At 39.4% G+C, this 23,462-nt stretch overlaps 1 protein-coding gene across 9 annotated transcripts in view; it reads left to right on the top strand.

Annotated features, from left to right (window-relative positions):
- ARHGAP21 (Rho GTPase activating protein 21) overlaps window positions 1-23,462 on the top strand; it is a 139,293-nt gene that overhangs the window by 9,174 nt on the left and 106,657 nt on the right. For 5 of the 9 annotated variants that reach the window (XM_070432893.1, XM_070432886.1, XM_070432910.1 and 2 more), the window contains exon 1: window positions 12,190-12,290. The exons of the other annotated variants lie outside the window; for them this stretch is intronic. In XM_070432893.1, coding sequence (XP_070288994.1) covers window positions 12,207-12,290 — 84 coding nt within the window. In that variant the 5' untranslated portion in view covers window positions 12,190-12,206. Of the gene's footprint in view, window positions 1-12,189; window positions 12,291-23,462 lie in introns of those variants that run through there. 9 annotated transcript variants of the gene reach the window in all.

Raw genomic sequence — 23,462 nt, 5'->3', positions numbered from 1 at the left:
GGGCAAGCCGTTATATTCTTTAAAAAACTGAGTATTGTGCAAATAGTTTATTTTGCAATGAAATCTGGAAGATGGCCTTTTGTACTTCTAAAATAATCTGAAAGACAATGGAAATATTGTACTGTAGGTTGAAGAAACTTAATGTGATGAAAAACATTTTTGTAAGTCTCTTTTTTCTAATTATCTAATAATATACAAGAAATTCCACTGTGTAGATTGTGAATAAGAGAATAGATTTAAAATCCAAATTTGATATTTCTGAAGATTTATCTACTGGGAAAGTTTTTAGACAGACCAGAACAAACTATTATCAAAAAATGTCAAGTTGAGTGTATTTACTTTTCCGTAGTCAGACCAGCTGCTGTTGAGTTTTCTGTTTGATATTGGACTTGTTTTTGATTCAGAATTGGTTACTTATTGCCTTTTCCCCTTGTCGTCTATCTCTGTTCTGAAGAGATCTCTGGCATAGTTATGAAGAATGAGATATATGCCGTGTTGCTTATAACCCCACACTAGTTTCTTGACTTCTCTTGTTCTCTGCATTAATCTTTAATATATCTTGACAGGACTTAAATATATATTTTAAAATATATTTTTACTGATTTCAGAGAGAGGAAGGGAGAGGGAGAGAAAGTTCGAAACATCAATGATGAGAGAAAATCATTGATTGGCTGCCTCTTACTGGGGATTGATCCCGCAACCTGGGCATATACCCTTGACCGAAATCAAACCTGGGACTTTTCAGTCTGCAGGCCAGTGCTCTATCCATTGAGCCAAGCCGGCTAGGGCAGGACTTATATTCTTAAGAATATTTTTATTTTCTCCTTACTTACAATGTGGAGAATATCCTTAAATATCAGTAGATATAACGATTATATTTCTTCTGGATATATCTTATCTACTATGATCTTGGGGATTATTTTTTTTTTTAACCTTGAGATATCTAGATATCTGAATCCCAGTATTTTCCTAATAAATAAAGATTCTGTATTTAAAAGAACTTGTATGCCCGGCTGGCATGGCTCAGTGGTTGAGTGTTGACCTATGAACCAGGAAGTCATGGTTTGATTCATGGTCAGGGCACATGCCCTGGTTGCGGGCTCTATCCCCAGTGTGGGGCGTGCAGGAGGCAGCCGATCAATGATTTCCTCTCATTCATGTTTCTCTCTCTCTCTCCTTTCCTCTCTGAGCTCAATTAAAATGTATATATATTTAAAAGAACTTGTATTAGTATGATTGATGAGACCTACTCTTCTCTGGGTTCTGCATATTGGCTTCTGGAAACATATTTCATATCTAGTGATTGTGGGGGGAGGAAATTGGTCTGGGCACCCAGTTTAAATCAGATCATTAAGCCCTAGCCAGTTTGGCTCAGTGGTTGGAATGTCAGCCTGCAGACTGAAGAGTCCTAGGTTCCATTCCAGTCAAGGGCACATACCTTGTTTGGAGGCTCAATCCCCGGCCCAGTCTGGGCGTGCACAGTAGACAGCCAGTCGATGTGTCTCTCTCACATCGATGTTTCTCTCTCTGTCTCTCTCTCCTCCCTTCCACTCTATCTAAAAATCAATGGAAAAAAATCCTCAGGTAAGGATTAACCACAAAAAAATAATAATAAATCAGATCTTTATTATAATGCTTTTAGGAAACTGTTTTCAATTTACTCCTTTTTTCATTTAATAATATATTTTAGATACCCTTCTCTGCCCATCAGGAGGGGGATGGGGATCTATCTATCTATCTATCTATCCATCTATCATCTATCTCTCTCCATTTACAAAATTGATATATATGTCAATCAGTTTTGTAAATGTAGGAAAGAAGAAACTCTTAAAAAGCACTGTACAGACTGTCAAATCTCGGAAGGAAGGTGGGGGTGGGTGGGTGAAAAGAGATTAATTAAAGAATTTATATGCATATATGAATGAACCCTGGACACAGACAATAGTGTGGTGAAGGCCTGGGGCGGGCGTGCAGGCTAGAAGGGGTCAATGGGGGAAAAAGAGGACATCTGTAATACTTACAGCAATAAAGATAAAAATTTTTAAAAAGCACTGCACAAAGGTATTTTCAGTATCCAGCCTGCCTGGCCTAGTAGCTGAGCATGGACCTCTGAACGAGGAGAGAACAGTTCGATTCCCAGTCAAGGCACATGCCAGGTTGCAGGCTCCATCCCCAGTAGGGGACGTGCAGGAGGCAACTGATCAATGATTCTCTCTTATCAATGATGTTTCTGTCCCTTCCTCTCTGAAATCAATAAAAATATTTTTTAAAAGGTATTTTCAAGGATAATAGTATGGAAAAGAGATTAATTTTGTATGGCTCTGAAGGGCAGAACTAGGATTAGTGGATAGATAGATAAATGGGCCAATGTGTTCTTGCAGAGGTAGGATGATCATCAGCTAAGAGATGACAGGAGATTCCTGCTTGGGTAGGAATTTAAGTCAAGTAATTCTGAATGATTATTAGAATCACTTGGACAACTTTTAAAACTACAGATTCTTAGCCCCACACTTCAGCTAATGAATCAGAACAGAATCCCTGGGAATGAGACCCTAAAACCTTAACTTTAAAAAAAAAGGCCCCCTGGTGATCTTTCAATGTGAGAACAGTAGAAAGTGACAGTCACAGCTACTTTCAAAGTCTAAATTCTTATAGTACCCCCGACTTCTTGACCACTTTGAAATCAGTATGAAGAAAAGAGGCAAAAATATGGAGAGAAAATTTAAGTGACTATGAACCAGTAAAAATTTCAAGATTAAAATTATTTTTTAATTTGTAATCAAACACATTTCTATGTCATTAGTTTTCCAAAATAATATTCTTTTCAAGTAAAATAAATTTTGTGTCAAAAGAGCACTTTAAAATTCAAGTAATATGCCTGTGTTTTTTTGTATTTTGTATATAACACTTGAATCAAAAGTTAACATTTTTAAGGTGATCGAACTCTGACTTTGGTTACTTTGAAGCTGTTACTTTTTAGCTGTATTATAAAAGTAATTTGTTTCATGTCATTTTCTTTATGCAAACAACTTAGAATAATTTCTTTGGTGCATTTTGTAATTATTTGTTTAGATTTAACTATCAAGACTAGGGAAACTTACAGTGGAAGAAAAAATATATATTGTTCTTTACCTAAGTATATATTTTGAAGGGTTTCAGAAATCATTCAAACATAAGTAATAATAAACAAATCATTAACATCTACACACCCTTTCTCCTTTAACACCAGCAGTTATTCTGTCTATTCACTGAATCAGTCTTGTCTTTTCAGTCTCACTGGTTGGGAGATACATTGGCTAATACAATGCAAATACAATGTAAACTAATTACAGAGCCCAGCTGCCACTTCTGCAATACAAGCAGGATTTCTTGACGTCAGTGAGAGTGATGTTGGAGAAGGAGCAAAGCCACTAACAAAGGATCTGGCAGAGCCATACCAGCGAACCAATGAAGAAAGCACAATCAAGGTTGATAGGCATCTTGAAAGAGAATGATTTGAATTTGAAGGACTAAGGAAAGCGTTTTAGAAAACTGATGTCCTTGAGTGTGATTGCATATAAGGGGATGTATTTCTTTTCTTTCAGGAAGTGATGTTTATTTTGGACCCCAGTGCTAATGCCAGTGAGAGTTAATAGAAAATCCTAGCTTCTCTAGTTGACTTTGAAATAAAGCTGTTTAAACAGAGGTCCAGGTGTAGCTTCTTGAAAGGTTCTACTTTTATAATAGTTCTTAGATGCCCAAATATTTCAGAGTTCTGAATATTTTAGATGACTTCATTTCTTTTTAAAATCCCTTTATTGGGGTATATGAAGAACTGTACGTATTTAATGTACACAACTCGGTGAGTTTGCAGGTAAGTATACACGCATGAAGCCACCCCCATCATCAGGGCCGTAAACATATCCATCACCACCCAATGTTTCCTTCTACCTTCTTGATTATTATTGTTTTTATTATTATGATTTTGTGGTAAGAACACAGCATAGGATCTACCACCTTAGCAAATATTAAGTATACAATACAGCATTGTTATGCACTCTGCTGTATTGTAGATCTCTGGAATTTACTTATCTTGAATAACTAAAACTTTGTGCCCTTTGACCATCACTTCTCCAAATTCTGCAATTATTCTGCTTCTATGAGTTTGACTATTTTATTATTTTTTAATTTAATTTAATTACTAATTACTATTTTTTTAATGGTATTTGGTGTGTGTGTGTGTTTTGTTAGCCCTCACCTGAAAATATTTTTTTCATCGATTTTTAGATCGAGTGGAGGGGAGAGAGAGAAAGAGAAACATCGATGTGAGAGAGACGCATTGATTGGTTGCGTCCTACCCATTTGACTGTTTTAGATTACACGTATAAGTGAGATCATACAGTATTTTGTCTTTCTGTGTCTGGCTTATGTCACTTAGCATAATGCCCTCCAGGTCCATCCATGTTGATGCAAATGACAGGATTTTTCTCCTTCTTAAGGCTGAACTATATTATCTTCAAGGTCCTGATTTTAGTTCCTTTGTATAAGGACCCAGAAGTGGGATTGTTGGATCATATGATAGTTCTATTTTTAATTTTGGAGGAACCTCCGTATTCTGGCTGTACCAATTTGCATTCCCACCAACAGTGTCTCCAAGGTTCCCTTTTCTCCACATCTTCACTAACACTTGGAGGATGAGCTGATAGCTCATTGTGGTTCCCTGATGATTGGTGAGGTTGGACATTTTTTCCTATACCTATCAGCCATCTGAATGTCCTCTTTGTAGAAATGTCTGTTCAGGTCCTTTGCCCATTTTAAACTGGATTATTTGGGTGGAGTTTTTTTAGATGCCTTTATCTATATATATAAAAAGCCAGCAACTGTAACGGTTGTGATGACGCCCACTGTGGCCAGTGAACCTGCCCGGTCAGGGGGTGGGGTCAGCCGGCCTCCCCCGGCCCCTGATTGGACTCTCCCACCCCGATCAAGGGTGGGGTCGGCCTGCCAATCGCCTGTGGCCTCTCCCCCCAGCCAGACCGGCCCTGATCGGCCCTGATCGCCCCAATCAGGGTGGGCCAACCAGCCAACCACTCACCATCTTATCCCGACAGGCCCAGCCCCGATCTGCCCCAATTGGGGCCAGGCCGGCCGGACCCCACCTGTGCACGAATTCGTGCACTGGGCCTCTAATGTTTTATACAAAATTGTATTAGTAGAAACAGTTACAATTACACTGTGGACTCAGTGGGAGAGACCAGGTACCACTGGAGTCTTGCTTAGTATGAGCCTTGGAGAACCCCTAACTAAACCTATTAGTTTGTGGCCACTGGAAATGCTGTGCTACTTTGGTGTCATTCAAAAGTCACCTTGTTAACATAGCAAAAGACACCTTTGGTGCTCTCAGCACTTAGGAAATTCCAAGGGTTTTAGCAGCTCTGTGCCAGAAATGGGAATAGAGACCAACTGTGTATTTATTACAAATCATAGTATCACACCTTAAGAGATACAAATTACAAAACTGCCACAAGAAGAAGAAAGAAAAATTCTGACTAGTGCCATATGGGTTAAAGAAATGGAGTTTGGAATTAAAAACCTCCTGACAAAGAAACCTAGATGCAGATGGCGGCATTGATATATTCTTTCACACATTTAAGGAAGAAATCATACAAACTCTATACAAACTCAAAAAGTAGAGGTGTTGGAAACACTTCCCTTCTTTTTATGAGGCAGCTTAAGCCTGGCAACAGCCAGACGAGAACATTATAAGAAAAGGAATTCAGACCAATAACCCTCATGGTTGTAGATCTAAAAATCCTTAACAAAATGTTAGCAAATCAAATCTAGCAATATATACACAAAAGATAATATATCATGATTAAGTTGAAGTTATCCCAGGAATTAGAGGTTAGTTTATCATTTTAACATATTAATAGAATAAAGGAGGAAATTCATATGACCATCTCAGTAGGTGCAGAAAAAGCATTTGACAAAATTTAACAGTCATTTCATCATAAAAACTCTTAGAAAACTGGGGATATAAGGAAACTTACTCAATTTGGTAAAGGGGTTCCTTACTGCTATTGTACTTGGTGAAATATTGAATACTTTATTACTGCTGAGAACGGGAACAGGGCAAGGATGTCTGCTGTCCACACTTCTTTTGAACATCAAACTGGAGGCCCTCCTTAGTGCAATGAGTGAAGAAAAAGAAATAAAAGGAAGGAAAAAGGGAAGGAAAATTCTTTTTCTTACCTAAAACATGATTGTGCACATAGGAAGTTGAAAGGAATCTGCCAATAAAACTTACTAGGACTAGCAAATTTTGCAAGGTTGCAGGATACAAGGATACAAATATACAAAGTCACCACACAAAAATTAGTATTTTCTATATGTTATCAACAAACAAAAAGTGGAATAAAAATAATAGCATTATTGTTTTAATACTTTAAAGATAACCTGAATAGAAAGATACACTGAGTTTATGGATTGGAAAACTCAACTTATTAAGATATGACTTAGCCACACATTGCTATGTAAATTCAATTCAATCCCAATTTAAATTTCAGCACAGTTTAAAATTTATTTTGTTAGAAATAGACAAGCTGATTCTTAAAATTTATATGGAGAGGCAAAGGACATAGAGTAGTCAAAACAATTTTGAAAAAGAACAAAGTTTGGAATTTTCACTCTGCTATTTTTTTTTTCTCACTCTGCTATTTTATAATTGTTACTCAAAAAGCCACAAAACCAAGACAGTATAGAATTGGTATAATGATAGATATATAGAACTAGGGAAGAGAATGGAGAGTATGATCATTTGAATTCAGTGGGGTGAATTCAAGTGGTGCTGGGAGAAGTAAATACCTTATGGACAAAAATGAACCTCCATCATTACCTCCCATCACACAGAAAAGTTAGCCCCAGGTAGAACACTGAAGTAACTGTAAAACCTAAGACAATAAAACTTCTAGTCAAGAACAAAATATGCATGGCTCTGGGGCAGGCTAAGATGTCTGAGATAGGACACAAAAAGCACTGGGGGAGAGAGGATGGCAAACAACCCACGATAAATTGGACTTACCAAAATTAAAACTTCTGCTCTTTGTAAAATACCATTAAGAAAGTAAAAAATCAAGCCAGAGATGGGGAGAAAATAGTTGCAAAACATATATCTGATCAAGAACTTGCTTCCAGAATATATAAAGAACCCTTGCAGCTCAGTAATAAGAGACAAACAACCCCCAAGGGGAATCTTAAGTATGTGTGGAAGCCTCTGATGGGGTTTCAGGCAGAGAGAACAGTATGACCAAGGCAAAGAGTGAGAATGATTCAGAAGGAAAACTGCCAAATTGAAGAAAAGTCATTACTTGTTAATCTATAAATCAGTTTACATATAAAATTTTCTTTGTCTCTGCAAAGGTGATATGGTTGTTAATGAACTGTATAGTTTGTACTTATTTAGTAGTCCTTTGATTTCTGGCGTGCAATATATATCTATTTGTCTCCAGTTTTGAGTGTCGCAGCTTTTGAGTATTTTCTATTGCTGTTGCCCTTCAGGTATTTATGCTATTGACATTTACTAGCCTTAATATTTACTTAATCTTAATAAACTGTAAGTGCTAGGCTGTAATGTGTTTCTTGGACACATACAGTGAGATAAAGTAGATTTTAGATAATTTTTTAGGGCTTGAAGAGAGAACATCGAACCCTTATTAAGTACCATACCTCATTTTATCCTCATGAGGTATGTATTATATCCATTTTGGAGATGTGGAAACTTAGCTACAGAGCTTAGTTAAGGTTACCCAGCCAGAAGAGGAATATAATGATTTAATGGATAGAGTGTGATAGAGTGTTAACTTGATCGTAAAGCTTTACTAGAAGGAAGAAAAAAACTTCAGGGAGAAAAATCTTTACTTTGATCTAGATTTACTGGTTTCACATAGATGGAAATTGTTTGTGTTCAATTATTTAAGTGATAAACAGTTCAATGCCAAATTAATAGACAGCTTAAAACTTTTATCAACCCTGGTTGTCTTTTGGCAAAGTAGGAAACTTCAAAGTGTCAATTTATGGTACACAATGACTGGAATCTGTTGCTTCCATGTGTCACCTTAGTGAGCAAAAGCCATATGCTGAGTTTATTGTCTTAGAGGTGGTCTGGTTTGTCAGATAATTTTCTATAGGTTCCTTAAGGTTTTGCTTATCATTTCTCTAGAGTGCTAGTTTGATCGTATTTTACAGATTTTTTAGAGAAAGCTGTGATTCATTTAAAGCTGAGCAACTGTCACAAGATTTAAAGTGCATGTTGGTTGTGACAGAACAGGCATGGGGATGTAAAGTACAACATAGGGAATATAGTAAAAAATATTCTAGTAACTATGAATGGTGTCAGATGGGTGCGAGATTTATTGCATGATCGCTTAGTAAGTTAGGTAATGTCTAACCACTGGGGTGTACACCTGAAACTAATCCTCCTATATAATAAAAGGGTAATAGGCAAATTGTCCCCTGGACTGGGAGCCGGACTGGAGTTTGACCAGGAGGCGGGGCCAAGCTGGCCAACTGTCTTTGGCCCCTCCCCTGGCCGACCCCGCCCCGATCAGGGTTGGGGGGGCTGATCGTGGGCGGGGCCGGCCACTAACCTGCATACCCTCCCCTCTGCCAGCCCTGCCTGATCTGCCCTGATTGGGGTGGGCTGGCCGGACCCCATCGGTGCACAGGGCCTCTAGTGTAATAATATATATCAACTGTAATTGAAAAATAAACAAATGACTTTAAAAAATAAAGTACATATACTTCTTCCTTATAATGTCTTACTGTCAAACATAAAACATTCACTCAAAGAAAATGGCAGATCCATTACCCCCTGAATATGAATAAAGTCTGAAGTGTTTTTCATGTTTGTTCATGTCCATTTTGCCTTTCCCATGCCTTCTCATTTGTGTAAATCCCATACTTCATTCAAAGTCTGGCTCAGATTTTACCTGCTTGGAAAGCTTTCTCTGGTCTTAGTGACCCTGGGCAGAAAAGATGTTCCCAGTCCCAGGGGAAAGGGTCTTGCCTCCTGTCCCCCGCCCCCCCCCCCCCCCCCCCCCGCATTCTTTCTTTTCTTCTGGATTCCTGACATCAAGTTACCCTCACCGCTAGTGCTGTTTGTGTAGATCTATAATCCATGATTCAAAATTCTTGGGTTTTTCAGAATTCAAAAGTTTTCAAATTTTAGAAATGTATGATGATGCAGGTTCTGTGACAGCATCCAGCTGTTAGAGTACTTTATGCTATAAATGCATGGATATTTTACTGTGGGGAATAAATAGACGTGGAAAGAGCGTCATGTCCGCTCAGGGCAGGGTAGGTTTTGCCATCAATAAGTTACAAAACATGTTTTAACTTTCAGACCTGTTTGAATTTCAGAACTGTCCATATAGGAATATATATATGTATTACCCAATGTTTTTGAAATGTAAACTGTGCATGTTGGGGGGACGGGGGGAATCTAGTAATCATATGACACTATGATTTTTTTTCTTAATTCTTTTCCTTTATTTATAGAAGTAAATCAGTTCAGAAGGTGACCTATGTGTTGTATCATGTGTCTGCCTATCTGTCTATCTGCTTATTTGTATCTATCATCTATCTATCTATCTATCTATCTATCTATCTATCTATCTATCTATCTATCATCTATCTAGTAGTATTAACTGGTAGATGTAAACATATGTCATATGCTTCAGTCCTTATTATACCCCCAATTGTTGTATTTTATACTAGTGGTAGCCTCTTCTAGTTTTCTCCCGCGTTCTTTAGACATGAGCTTAATTGTCTTTGCTAGCTTCCTGTCCAATATGATTTTCTAATTTATCTTTTATGTGTATTTCCTGCCCAAGACCTGGAATCAGCCATTTTTTTTAAGAGCCCCTACATTCTTCTAGTGGTGAATGATATTTCGGGATCACATCTGGATGATAGAGATGTTCATTGCTACTTATAATTGTTTATGGTCTTTTTCATACTAATCTTTTATTTTGAAATAACTTTATATTCACAGTAAAGAGATACTATTACATGCAGAGATACCTTGCATCCTTCATCCACATTTCTCTAATGTAAACATCTGTTAAATAGCCAGGAAATAAGTATTGTAATAATACTAATACTAAATTCCACGCTGTGTTTAGGAATGATTTATGCCAGTTTGACTATAGTTGTGCCTTTAGTCTCCAAGTCCTTTTTTCCGCCCTTTGGTATGAGCTTAGTGGTCCCTAACTACTAAGGAGGGTCCCTCAGATCACCTGGGGACTTTTGAATATAAGATGCCTGAAACCCTTCCCTCCCCTCTCCTGGAGTTGTTCAGAATCGCCAGTGGGGATAGAATAGACAGTGTCATTGTAGGTATTTAGGGATTTTGCTTGATTTACACCTGCCCTAATAGCTTCGGGGATCATTTAAAAAAGGAAACAATTTGTGTTTGCAAACAACTGGTGATAACCCCTTGGTCCCAAAATAAAAGTTATTTATCCTAAATAATTCAAGTTTGATGCTTCTAGTGCCAAAGATTCCTATCATACTTAGAATTGTCCTTCCACATTTTTTAACTCATTCAACAAATATTAATTAAGCACCTTATAAGTGCCAGACCCTGGGGATATAGCAATGAAAAGGTACAGACATGGTCTGGTGTCTGCCTTCATGGATATACATGGGTAATGGGACAGGTAGAGCAAGACAACTCAGCTAAAGATTTCAAAGACTAGCGAGTTAGAAACAAGTTCATAAGAGCTTCAGTTTTCAGATTTTGAGGGCTTTGAATCTGACCTTGCAACTTTACTTTTTTGGTTGTTTGTTTAACCTGGCTTTTTGGAAACTTACTTTGCCATTGGAGACTTTTCTCATTAACTAATTCATATTCTTTAATCTATAGAACAAGCAGGAACATACTTTGGGAAACTGCTGGAGGCAGAAAGGAGCATGGAAGGGATGTAGGCAGGCTAATCATAATTAGCCTGTGGCTTTAAAGATTGTTTTGATAGTCCTGTGGAGGCAAGGTTCCAGACAGCTGTTTGGGAGACCCCCATCAATTTTTAGGCAGTGAGTGGGGATAGAAAAGAGACAGGTTAAATATACATTTTAGTTGAAGTGACAGGACTTGGTAACTAGATGTGAGAGGTAAGGAAGAGGGAGTCTAGGATCTCTGGATTCTTCTGTTTGAGTGACCAGTTGCCCTTATGCAGATGAGGGTTTGTAGAGCTGCTGTGGTTCTGAGAGAGAAGATAACAAGTTCAGTTTGGACATGTAATATGTATAAGGTATTTAGGTGTATGTGCTTAGCAAGAGTCTAGACATGCAAATTTGGAGCTTAGGGAAAAGGGTAGGGCTTAAGAGAGGTTTGGAAGTAATTACTAATAAAAATCATTAAAATAAGAGGTAGAATTCTAATTTAGATAGGAAGGAAGGCTCGTCTAAAGAATATTAATAGCCTTCATGATTAGGTGTGTGGTAGACTCTGCTTTAAGCATGTTATCTTGTACTAAAATATCCCATGCGGGCAGGTGTTATTTTACAAAGGAATGAGCTGCAGTTTAAAGATTAAGCCCTTATCTTCCAGTCAGACCTCTAGAAGGTAGCAGGTGAGGAAGTGACGTCAGTCTTACTAAGGTCTGGGCTTTCTCACTTTCCTACACTGCCTCTTGCAAAAGAGGGATGGTTCGAGAAGTAGGAAGAGAAGCAGGAGAGTATTAATACGGTACCCACAGCGATAGACATTTAAGGCGTTGTTGGCAGTGTGAGATGTACTGAAAGACAGAAAAAGGAGGTACCCTTTGGACTGAGTTCAGTGTATGGCTCAGGGACACTGCCACGCCTTTGTGTTCAGAGCTGGTTTGTTGTGGGAGCAGTCTGCAAGCTTGATTTATTATACCACCTTTCCAAGTTGTGTTTTCATTGAAGAATAAACCCAGAAAGAGGGTAGAAGCAATCATCTTTTAAAAAATTAAATAATAATAAATATAGAATAAGATGTCTGTGAAAACTGTTTCCTTTGTGATGTAGCCATTTGAATGTACGGTGCTTGGGGAGGTGATGTAGTCCTGCCAGTGAGCTCTGCTGCGGGCAGGAAGGGAGGGGGAGATCCTATTTGTGGATGGCATCACTGCGGAGCTCCCTCACAGCGCCCGGTGCTGACAAAAGCTGAGTCACAGAACCTCGGAGACCTGCTCCAGGCAGTCATGGCCCAGTTCAGGATTTTAAACTGCATGAGCAACCACAACTGGAGTTTATTGTGCCATCTGTATTGTGCGTGGAGTGATCAGGTTTGTTTGATAAATATATATTTTTGCTTTTTAATCCAAAACTGCTATAATTTATAAAGAAAAAAAAATCAGTGAAAATACTGGATATGAAATCACTCTCTTCCTGTAACAGTAAAAAAGTAATCTTTTAGACTGTTACTTTTTATTGAAATACTTGTGTACTATGACATATCTCAATTCTGATGATCAGAATTTCTCTAAAAGAATAAACTCTTAAGCTGCATGGATGAGACTTTATTTGTAAAGCTTTGTATGGCGGGGGAGGGGAAAATAAAACTAGCAAAAATTAAAGCAATAAAATTGTAAGATAAGGTAAATGTTATGTATTTCATGAGACGTTTGCTGTGTTAATAAGAAAGGTAGGCAAGATTTTGGGATGAGTTTCTTTTTAGCTAGTTTTTAATTTTTAATGATATTTGGTTCTTGATTTCTTTCATTATAGGATTAAATGGAAGTTCTTTTTAAAACATTTTCTGTTACTAGACAGTCTTTTGTGAAAGTAGTTATTTTGCAGTAGAGAAAATTTGCTGGATATTTTTTCATGATAGTTATTATGTTTTTGGATTTTCTTCCCTAAGAAGCAAAAACTCTTTATTTTTTTCCTTCAACCTTCAATCAATCAGCATGGTTATTCTCAGGTGTAGACTGCTTTTATAAGTCTTAAATAATATGGTACATATTCAACTTAATGGGTTCTCTTTAGAATTGAAAGAAACCTGCATGATAGATTTTTGTTTCAGCTATCAGTGAATCTTTAAAAATGATGAATTATTTACCTTGCAGGTTTATTTATTACTTTGTGGGTATTCATCATCCTTATTCTAAAAAGTTCTTTAGTATTGTTTGAAATTTGAAGAAAAACAAATTCAAAATATTGAAATCAGTGGATAATAAATGAAATGTACCACTCCTGTCCCATACACACACATACTGCCATTTATTTCTCAGTTCTCCTAGAGCCAATGAATAAACAGACGTTTATGAAACATGAGCTTAGTTCCAAATGGGACTTTTGGGTCTCCGGTACTTTCCTTTATGTCCTATTCTTTCTATCCTGGAATGGTGAAAAGATATTTTCATAGTTTAGGTTGGGCACAGTAGACTAATGTACAGGGAAATTAGAGATGGAGGTCATTTAGTCTATATATCTCCCAGTATAAGATTGATCCCTCAATGCACTTTCTAGTTCTCTCCCTAATGGATTTACATTACCATAAAAATATGGATTTTAAATGGCTGCTTAGAGAATAAAAGAAGAGAGATACTACAATTATCTTAGCATGTAAAATTCATAACATTCAGAGCACACTAAAGCTGAAACAAAAAATATTAGTGTTTAGTAACTAGTTTGCAGCTAATACTAAACTCATTGGTTAGCCTCATCATCAGAAAGTTTTCTAGTTTGGGGTCCTGGGCCTTGTGAAGACTTCATTCTGGCTAATTCCAAAGGAATTTTGGGGTTGCAACAGAATCTAGGGATGAGTTGATCCAGGCGGCCAGCAATAAAAAGTCCTTTTGGACATGCCTTGGCTTGGGGTTTTGAGGATTGATGTTACTACTCTCCTTGTGGTTTAGATCCAACAATAGGCCATTTGTTTGCTAACATCTCTCAGAAGAAGAGTGTGCAGAACTCAGCATTAAGTAAAAATGGCCTGTGGATGTTATGCCTTCACTTAAAGTTTTTGGCGGAGGTCACATACTCTGCTTTTGGGGCTAGGCAGGTTCCATACAAGAATGAAGAGAGGTGAGGAGTCATTATAACACGGCAGGGCTGATGGAGTCTGTGGCTAACTGGAGATTCAGCTTCAGGAGATTTATGCTATGTTGAACCTACTCTTGTCATATCATTTCGTTTCCTGGAGAAACTAAACTTGCATTTTTTATATAAATTCATCCTAATGTTTAAATGTTGATGACTAACTCAAGTTTTTAAAAATACTGTGACCAGATGTGGGTCTAGGCTTCCAGTGTGTAACTTCTGATTTGTAGAAGACTTAAGAGTAGCATTTGGTTTTAGTTGAGTTTTACTATTGAAGCTAAGTGGTACCCAAAGATACTGTTAGATATCTTTGGAAAGTTTATGATATATATATGTAGGGAAGAAATGTGAGAGAGAAATAAGAAGAGTAAATGACAACGCAGGATGAGGAGCGAGGGAAGCCGACTGAAGAAAGAGACAAAAGTAATGATATGATGGGAAATAGAAAAGTGCCACATTTGGCAAAGATCTCAGTAGGCACTCTTTTGGCATACTGCTGGAGAATTCTGTCAAGGTTTTGTTTATTATTAAACTAGAGGCCCGGTGCACAAAAATCAGCCCGGCCTGTGTCCTCTCGCAGTCTGGGACCCCTCAGGGGATGACCACCTGCTGTCTTAGGTCCGCTCCCCGGGGGATTGGGCCTAAGCTGGCAGACATCCCTCTGACAGCCCGGGAGCCCTCGGGGGATGTCCACTTGCCAGCGGGGAGCAGGCCTAAGCTGCAGTCGGACATCCTTAGTGCTGCTGAGGAGGCAGGAGAGGCTCCCACCACCACTGCTGTACTGGCAGCCATCAGTCTGGCTTGTGGCTGAGCAGAGCTACCCCTGTGGGAGTGCACTGACCACCATGGGAGCAGCTCCCGCATTGAGTGTCTGCCCCCTGGTGATCAGTGTGTGTCATAGTGACCAGTCATTCCCAGTCGTTCTGCTGTTAGGGTCAATTTGCATATTACCCTTTTATTATATAGGATAGAGGCCTGGTGCATGGGTGGGGCCAGCTGGTTTGCCCTGAAAGGTGTCCCGGATCAGGGTGGGGGTCCCGCTGGGGTGCCTGGCCAGCCTGGGTGAGGGGCTGATGGCTGTTTGCAGGCTGGCCACAGCCCCTTCAGGGTGGGGGTCCCCACTGGCGTGCCTGGCCAGCCTGGGTGAGGGACTGAGGGCCGTTTTCAGGCTCGCCATGCCCCTTCAGGGTGGGGGGTCCTGCTGGGGTGCCTGGCCAGTCTGGGTGAAGGGCTTATGGCTGTTTGCAGGCTGGCCAAGCCCCCCAGCAGGGACCCTCACCCCATGAGGGTGTGGCCATCCTGGGTGAGGGGCTGATGGCTGTTTGCAGGCTGGTCATGGCCCCCAGCCATCCAAGCTCCCAGTGGAGGCTGGCTGGAAGCAGGTATCTGGGATTTATTTATCTTCTATAATTGAAACTTTGTTGCCTTGAGCAGAGCACACAGTCGCTGGCGGGTAGCTTGGCTTCCTCCATCGCCGAGGCAACCAAGCCTCCTGTTTGCTCCAGCTCCTTGGCTGCCAGCCGCCATCTTGGTTGGGTTAATTTGCATATAGTTGCTCTGATTGGCTGGTGGGCGAATGTACAGTCAATTAGCATCTTTGTCTTTTATTAGTGTAGGTAGCTCTACACGAGGGGTCCTCAAACTACGGCCCGCGGGCCACATGCAAATACAAATATTATATTTGTTCCCGTTTTGTTTTTTTACTTCAAAATAAGATATGTGCAGTGTGCATAGGAATTTGTTCATAGTTTTTTTTTAAACTATAGTCCGGCCCTCCAACGGTCTGAGGGACAGTGAACTGGCCCCCTGTTTAAAAAGTTTGAGGACCCTTACTCTACACTGTTGTACAGAGGCAGCAGTAGTGTTGTATTAAGAGTGGAGATTTTGGTGCCTTAGAACTGGCATCAAGTCCATGCTGTCCCTGGCTTTGTGGTGAATCTGGCATTGCTCACTCACCTCTGCTTCTCCATCTCCAGTAGCACCTACATCATGAATTCTTGTGAATGTTAAATAAGATAACCTGGACACAGTACTTAACATAGTGCTTGGCATTCTTACTATTATTAATGTAGTCTAGGTTGATTTGGTATGCATATATGTTATATTAGCTTTCCCCCCATGATCATTTTTTTTAATAATTTAGACTTTTTTTCCCCCAAGCCAAACCTGTGTTTTAAAAAAATTAAACATGAGGAAAAGAAAAAAATAAAATAAAAATTAAACAAGTTTTTTTCAATTACAGTTTACATTTAATATTATTTGTATTAGCTTTAGGTGTACAGCATAGTGGTTAGACAAGCATGTACTTTACAAGGTGTTCTTCCCAATATTTCCAGTACCCACCTGTCACCAAGCATCGTTATTATATTATTGACTATCTTGTTGACTTTTTAAAAAAAATTCTCACCCGAGGATATGTTTCTCATTGATTCTAGAGAGAGAGAGAGAGGAAGGGAAGAAAGAGAGAGAGAGAAACATTGATGTGAGAGGGACACATTGATTGGTTGCCTCCTGTATATGCCCCAATCTGGGAATGAACCCACAACCTGGGTATGTGCCCTGACCAGTAATCAAATTCATGACCCTTCAGTGCACAGGATAATGCTCCAACCAACTAACTGAGTCACATCAGCCAGGGATTGACTATATTAAATGAGATTTACATTGGAAATAAAATAGTGAGAGTAAAGGCGTTCCTTCAACTTAATTTTTAAAATTGTAAATGAAATGCGTGGTCATTTGTAAAAATTGACAATATAAATTAAAATAGACATACCTCGTTCAATTATTCAAATACAAATTCTGTTCATATTTGGATATTTATACTGCCAGTTTTCTTTCCTATGTATAGTGTTTTTCCTCTGTGTAGATATGTGTGTATTTTACAAATTATATTATGCACATTTTGCCATATTGTGACATCATTTTTAATGGCTGCTTAATACTCTAGCTAGAGAATATAGATATAACATTATCATTATATTTAATGTTTTATTTATGTTATAAAAATATCATTTAATCATTTATCTGTTGTTGAACATTTAAATTGCTTCTAGTTCTTTTTTGTTATAGTAAATAAAGTACAATGAAGATCTTTATGATTAAAATTGTTTTCTTATTTAGGACTTTCTTTATAGGACACAATCTCAGAAATGAAATTACTGGGTCAGAGTGGTAATATTTTTAAAGCATAACTTTTACAAAATTTATCTCTATGTATTCTTGGACTTTGTGAAAGAGGTGTCAAATTTTACATTTTATAGATTGTAATACTGTGTGTGTGTGTGTGTGTGTGTGTGTGTGTGTGTGAACCCTGTGTTACTCTCTCTCTTTCCATCTTGGTGTATGATAAATTTCAAATGTTCCAATCAATATTTAGAACTAAGGGCTGAACGGTGATAGCGGAGTCAGATATAAGGAGTTGGATATCAAGGTTTCATGTCTAGGATATATCCCATAATCCAAATCTAGTGATAATTGATATTACATAGGCACTTATATAGAAAACTCAGAGAGAATACTGGGAGCACCAACCATGGGAGATCCTGGAGTTATCATTCTTCACATATATTAGTATGCAGCCTACAGTCTATTTTTAATCATGTAGCCAGTCTGATCCTGTTAAACATCAGAACATGTTACTTCACTTGGAGCCCCTCACAGACTGCCCATGTCACTGAGCATAAAATCCAAGGGGCCTCATGTGCGTTGTTTCCCTTCCTCCATCATCTCCATGACCTTTTCCACATCCGTTTGCCCTACTCATTCTTCTGATGACACTGAAACTTGCTGTTTCAATTCCAGGGCCTTTGCACTTTCTCTTCCCTCTTCTTGAAATGCTTCAAGGGGCCCTTCTCAATGAAGTGTTCTCAAATTTGTTGTCAAGTTTTGTAAAAGGAAAAGAATTATACCAGAAGATGTAAAAAATGATAGGAGACTTTATTATTTAACAGAAATAGTCATTCTGTATCAGTCCATTTTAGGGAGGAAGAGCCAGAGGAATCCTAGATTGCATTCCTTGAATTGTAAGCCAGGAGATAACCATACCGAGGACCCAGGGGGCAATGTTTCCTCTCTTCACTGGGGAAACCAAATGAAAGACAGAAAAAGGCTTCAGTGAATATTTTTTCTTTTTTTATTGCTTCCCCCTTGAAACTCCCCTCCTCCTGCCTTTATTGGTAAGAAGCAGTTGTAGCTTAGGGCTCATTTTGTTCCTTAGAGCTGTTGGAGCAGGTCCCTGCTTCTAACACCTAAAAGGAGGCTTTACCTTGACAAGATAGGAAATTGGGAATAAGTGTGGCCCACAGACCAGCAGAATCCGCATGGCCTGAAAGCTTGAGAGAAATCAAACTTTCAGGTGCCACCCTAGACGTATGAAATCAGAATGTTTATTTTAACAAGATCCTTAGATGCTCTGCACAGTAAAGCTCTGCCTTAAATGATGGAAAGAAAGGAAGTAAAAGGTTTAACTCTTCAAAAAATATTTGCATTGTATCTTCCTTTAAAAATTAAGGTACATTACTATGGTGTTATCACTTATTAGGTTATTTAAATACATTTATAAAAAAATTCTAAATCCTCCCTCCCTCCCTCCCTCCCTTCTGAGACCAGTTAATCCAGAATACATGAACATAAAAAGGTTAAAGGCCCTGAGGGTTTTGCCTTGCTGGGCATATTGATTTTTTTCTTGGCTTGACCCCTAGGACAGCTGTCTGTGTAGGTTTGCAGTGACCGTTCCTCTCTCCTCGTTAGGTCACTGCATACTCCAACACACATGGCCTTGTCCTGGAGATGCTGGAAGTGGCGCGGGAGAAGCGTGATGGCAGGCCTGTGCACGTGGATTAATAGAAGAATTTAGGTGTTCAGGAACATAGCTGACATTGCCAAAAGGCACAGATGGCTTATTTTCTGCAGGTGGAGTTAGCAGGTTAAATGGGGTACAGTGGAAAGGCTGAGAATGAAAGTACAGAGGCCTCTTAATCGTTGTTAGGAGAAATCCAGATAGCCACATCTGCATTTTACCAGTAGTATTTGAGAATTATTCACCTACAGCTTCTGAAACCGGCTCTCTGACATCCCCCAAGGGGTCCCGTTTCATTCTTTTACATGTGACTGACCAGTTTTTTGTTGTAAATCGATTGAACCTATATGCATAGGTTTATTTCTGGGCTTCTGTTCTCTTCCACTGAATCTTTTTCTGTCAATACCATACTGTCTTGATTACTATAGCTTTGTAACATAGTTTCAAATCAGTGATCATGATGCCTCAAGCTTTGTTGTTTCTCAAGATTGCTTTGGCTATTTGGGGATCTTTTGTGGTTCCATATACATTTTAGAATTGCTTGTTCTATTTCTGTGAAAGATGCCATTGGAATTTTGATAGAGACTGCAATGAATATGTAGATTGCTTTGAGTATTATGGACATTTTAGTAATACTAAGTCTTCTCATCTATGAGTATAAAATATCTATTTATTTGAGTCTTCTTCCGGTTCTTTTATTGTTGTTTATCGTTTTCAGTATATGGGTCTTTCAACTTTTTGTTAAATTTATTCTGAGGTATCTTATTTTTTTTGATTCAGTTGTAATTCGGATAGCTTTCTTAATTTCTCTTTCTGATAGTTCGTTATTAGTGTATAGAAATGCAACAGATTTCTGTATATTGATTTTATATCCTGCAACTTGACCAAACTAATTTAGTTTAAGATTGCAGAGGTTTTAAAATGTGGTTTAATGTCATTTAACAATGTGTAATTGCTTTTGTTCTGAAAAGTGGTAAATTTGAATGGTAAACAATTGGTTTAATATCTAGTTCTTACTGATGGTTAACATCAAGCCAGCTGCATCTGGATCTGTCATACCCATGTTTGGTTTTGGTGTTCAACCTGGGGGCTCTGGTTGATTGGTGAGATCAGGTTTAAATGAATAAGAAAGACAAAATGGAAATATGTGAAGGGAAGAGGCAGATCACAGAGGGACAGACTTAATGGTGTGTGGGACGAATGGAATGGCAGACCCAATCTATCCTGACTTCTAGATGATAGTTGGACTTGATTGCCAGGAGAAAGGCACTTATAATAGTAGCTTTTGAACGTTACCTTCTCCCCAGCTTTGGGGAAAACAGTTTGCTTGAGAAGTTGGATGGTTTGGTGGAAAGAGTCCTGACTAAGAGTAGAGACTCTCGCACACTCATCTTTTCTGTCACGACTAGGTTGTGCAATTCTGAACAATTATCTCAATTCCCTGGAGTTTAGTTTTCTTACCTGTGAGTTGATTAGGTGATTTCCAGGGCTTCTTTCCCCAGTTCTAACAAAAAGTGATTCTCAGAAAAGCAGGCTCTGTCTGCTGTATAATATTGTATATTTGAGGAACGACTTATTTATTTATTTATTTATTCATTCATTCATTCATTTTTAAATTAAATTTTATTGGGATGACATTGGTCAACTTGGACATATAGGTTTCATGTGTGGATTTCTAAGTTACAAAATCTGTATATGTGCCCACTACCCAGGAATGACATTTAAAATCCTGTGTTATACCATGTTTATTCATGCCTGAAGGGAAATTGCTTATGTAGGGACCATTCACAATGACTTTTGGCTAGAGGATGAGTGGAAAAATCTTTCATTTATTACAAACTTTATAGTAGGTGCATTGAAGTATGCAGTGCCTATTTTTTCCAAGAATGTTCAAATACAAACAAATGTAGGAGCTATTTAGAATTTTGCTGTCAAACAATACTTCCTTTTAGTTGAAGAATTTAGTGTTCAACTCATCAGCTTCTAAAGTAGGAATAATAGAGCTATATTCAGAATGTGAAATAAGCATACTTTTAATTGATGATCAGCTTAGGGAGTACTGGGGAAAATATGGACTGAGAAGGGGATCATAGGAGCAGGGAGAGAAGAAAAGGTGGGACAGGACAGTGGGAGGAAGGAACCAAGTAGGCAAAAAGGTAAGGAAACAGAAAGCTGAAGTAGGGTCTTTTTCTCTTCTCCTCTTGTTGGAATTCATCCCTTTATTTGTCCCTGTTTTCCCCACACCCCTTCTCACCCCTTTGCCCAAACCCTCTTTGCAAGACCACTGCACTACTCTCTCAGTATCTGGTAGGTCCACCGGCCTCCCTCTCTGGATAATTTCCCTTGGCTTACTGAGATGTCTGTCCTGGGATGTTACACCTGCCTTCCCCAGGGACAGGTAAGCACCAGCAGTGGACTGCCCCTAGGAATAACATGCTTTCTACTCCTCTCTGTAGATTCTGGGCCAGGGGCCCTGAAAGCCATCCTGATTTTGATGCTCATTTCTGAATTTCTCCACCTTGACTCTGAATGTTTAATCTGCTACCTGGCCTCTGGTGTTATGTGATGCTAACATCCTCTTTGCTTGTTAAGAGGCCCGGATTTATAGCAGTATCTCCTGTTGTCAGTGCTGGCCTGCTGGGGACTGACAGAGGCCCGGATTTATAGCAGTATCTCCTGTTGTCAGTGCTGGCCTGCTGGGGACTGACAGCACCTTGCTTCTCAGAGGAGCTGATCCACCAGCGCCAGTGCTTTCTGTATTGCCTCTGTAAACGGAGTGTCCTCCACCCTCCCCAGGAACATAGCAGGGTGGATTTCTGGTCTGATATGTTAGACCCATTCTAGCATGCCCACTTCTCTTAGCCTTTAGATCTGTCTTTTCCATCACAGTCTAACATAGCAGTTCTGGCACCTGTAGTTCATTTAATATGGATATCACTTCCTCCAAGCTTCCTAGAGCTGTCCTCCTCATGTGTCTTAGCCCTTGCCTCAGTTTTCAATCCTGTATGAAGTGAGTGCCCATCTCTGCCTTTTTCCAGCTCTGTTCTCTACCTGGATCTACTAGTAACACCTACAGACACTCCCAACTGTATGTATATTGGCCCGCAGTTCCTTTGGCATATAATTCCTTTCCCTTTTTTTGAGTTTTATTTTTAACCTTTATTGCATGAGACCAGAGCAGCTTTAGTCTAGAGCAGCGGTTCTCAAGCTGTGGGTCGCGACCCCTTTGGGGGGTCGAACGACCCTTTCACAGGGGTCACCTAAATACATCCTGCATATCAGATATTTACATTACGATTCATAACAGTAGCAAAATTACAGTTATGAAGTAGCAACGAAAATAATTTTATGGTTGGGGGTCACCACAACATGAGGAACTGTATTAAAGGGTCGCGGCATTAGGAAGGTTGAGAACCACTGGTTTAGAGCTAATTTTGTCCCACTAGTGAGGCAATATACTTTGGAGTGTTTTGCCTGGTACTCCACAGATTAGGGGGTTTGCCCCACTCTGACTGGTAGAAAACAGGCACTGTTCCAGGCCTGTGTGAGTTTCAGGGATTGGTCCATGATTGTTTTGAAAATTCTCTCCCCTCAGGGTCATCAGCTGAAGACCAAGTGGGGAGGCCCCTTTGCAGATGTCCAGAGCTCCCTCTCTGGGCTGCTTTCTTCTCTCTAGTGCTCTTCCCTGTCAACTCCAGCCACCTGGGCTTCATTTAATGTTAGGGAGACCACTGGGCCCTGCCTGGTTTCCCCCTCCTTGTGCCATGACTTGGAACTTCATAGTAAGCAAGGGCAATGGGGCCTACTTGCTTTCCTTTTTTTCACAGATCACTGTTCTTTATTGTCTGATGTCCAGTCTCTGGAAACCATTGTCTCCTATATGTTGTCTGGCTTTTTTAGTTGTTTTGGGTGGTAGAGTGTATTAGTTATGTATTGCAGAATAATAGCAACCTAACACAATAACATTTATTGTCTCACGGTTTCTGTGGGTCAGAAATCCAGATGTGGCCTCACTGGTCCTTTGGCTCAGTGTGCACTTGCCGGCTCTGGGGTCAGCCACAGCCTCAGGCCCCTCAGGGCTTGCCTGGGGGAGGACCTGCTTCTGCCTCACTGATTTGGCTGCTGGTGGGATTCGCTCCTCACACACTGTTGGGCTGAGGGCCTCAGTTATTTGCTGGCTGTGGCTGCCTCACTTTCCTTTCACGGGGCCTCTACAGAGGGCAGCTCACAACATGGCAGCTCAGTTCATAAGTCGGAGCATGGGAGAAGAGTGTGTGGAGGAGACAGACATCTCAGTCTTTTTAATAATTTTAAAAAATAATATTTTTATTGATTTTAGAGAGGAAAGGAGAGACAGAAACATCAATGATGAGATGTTTCTGCACACCCCCTACTGGGGATCAAGTCTGCAACCTGGGCATGTGTCCTGACCGGAATCGAACTCTGATCTCCTGGTTCATAAGTTGAAGCTCAACCACATGGACTGGCCCATTACAGTCTTTTGTTATCTAATCTTGGAAGTGACATCCCAGAACATTTGCTGAATTCCATTCATTAGGTGGAAATCACTAGGTCCAGCCCACACTCTAGGGGAAGAGATTGCACAGGAATG

The sequence above is a fragment of the Myotis yumanensis genome, unplaced genomic scaffold, assembly GCF_028538775.1.
Source record: "Myotis yumanensis isolate MYYU_CA2020_CCGP unplaced genomic scaffold, mMyoYum1.0.hap1 SCAF_1, whole genome shotgun sequence".
NCBI classification, from domain to species: Eukaryota; Metazoa; Chordata; class Mammalia; order Chiroptera; family Vespertilionidae; genus Myotis; species Myotis yumanensis.
Note: the sequence above shows the minus strand (reverse complement) of the source record. Positions and strands in the feature narration are given on the sequence as shown.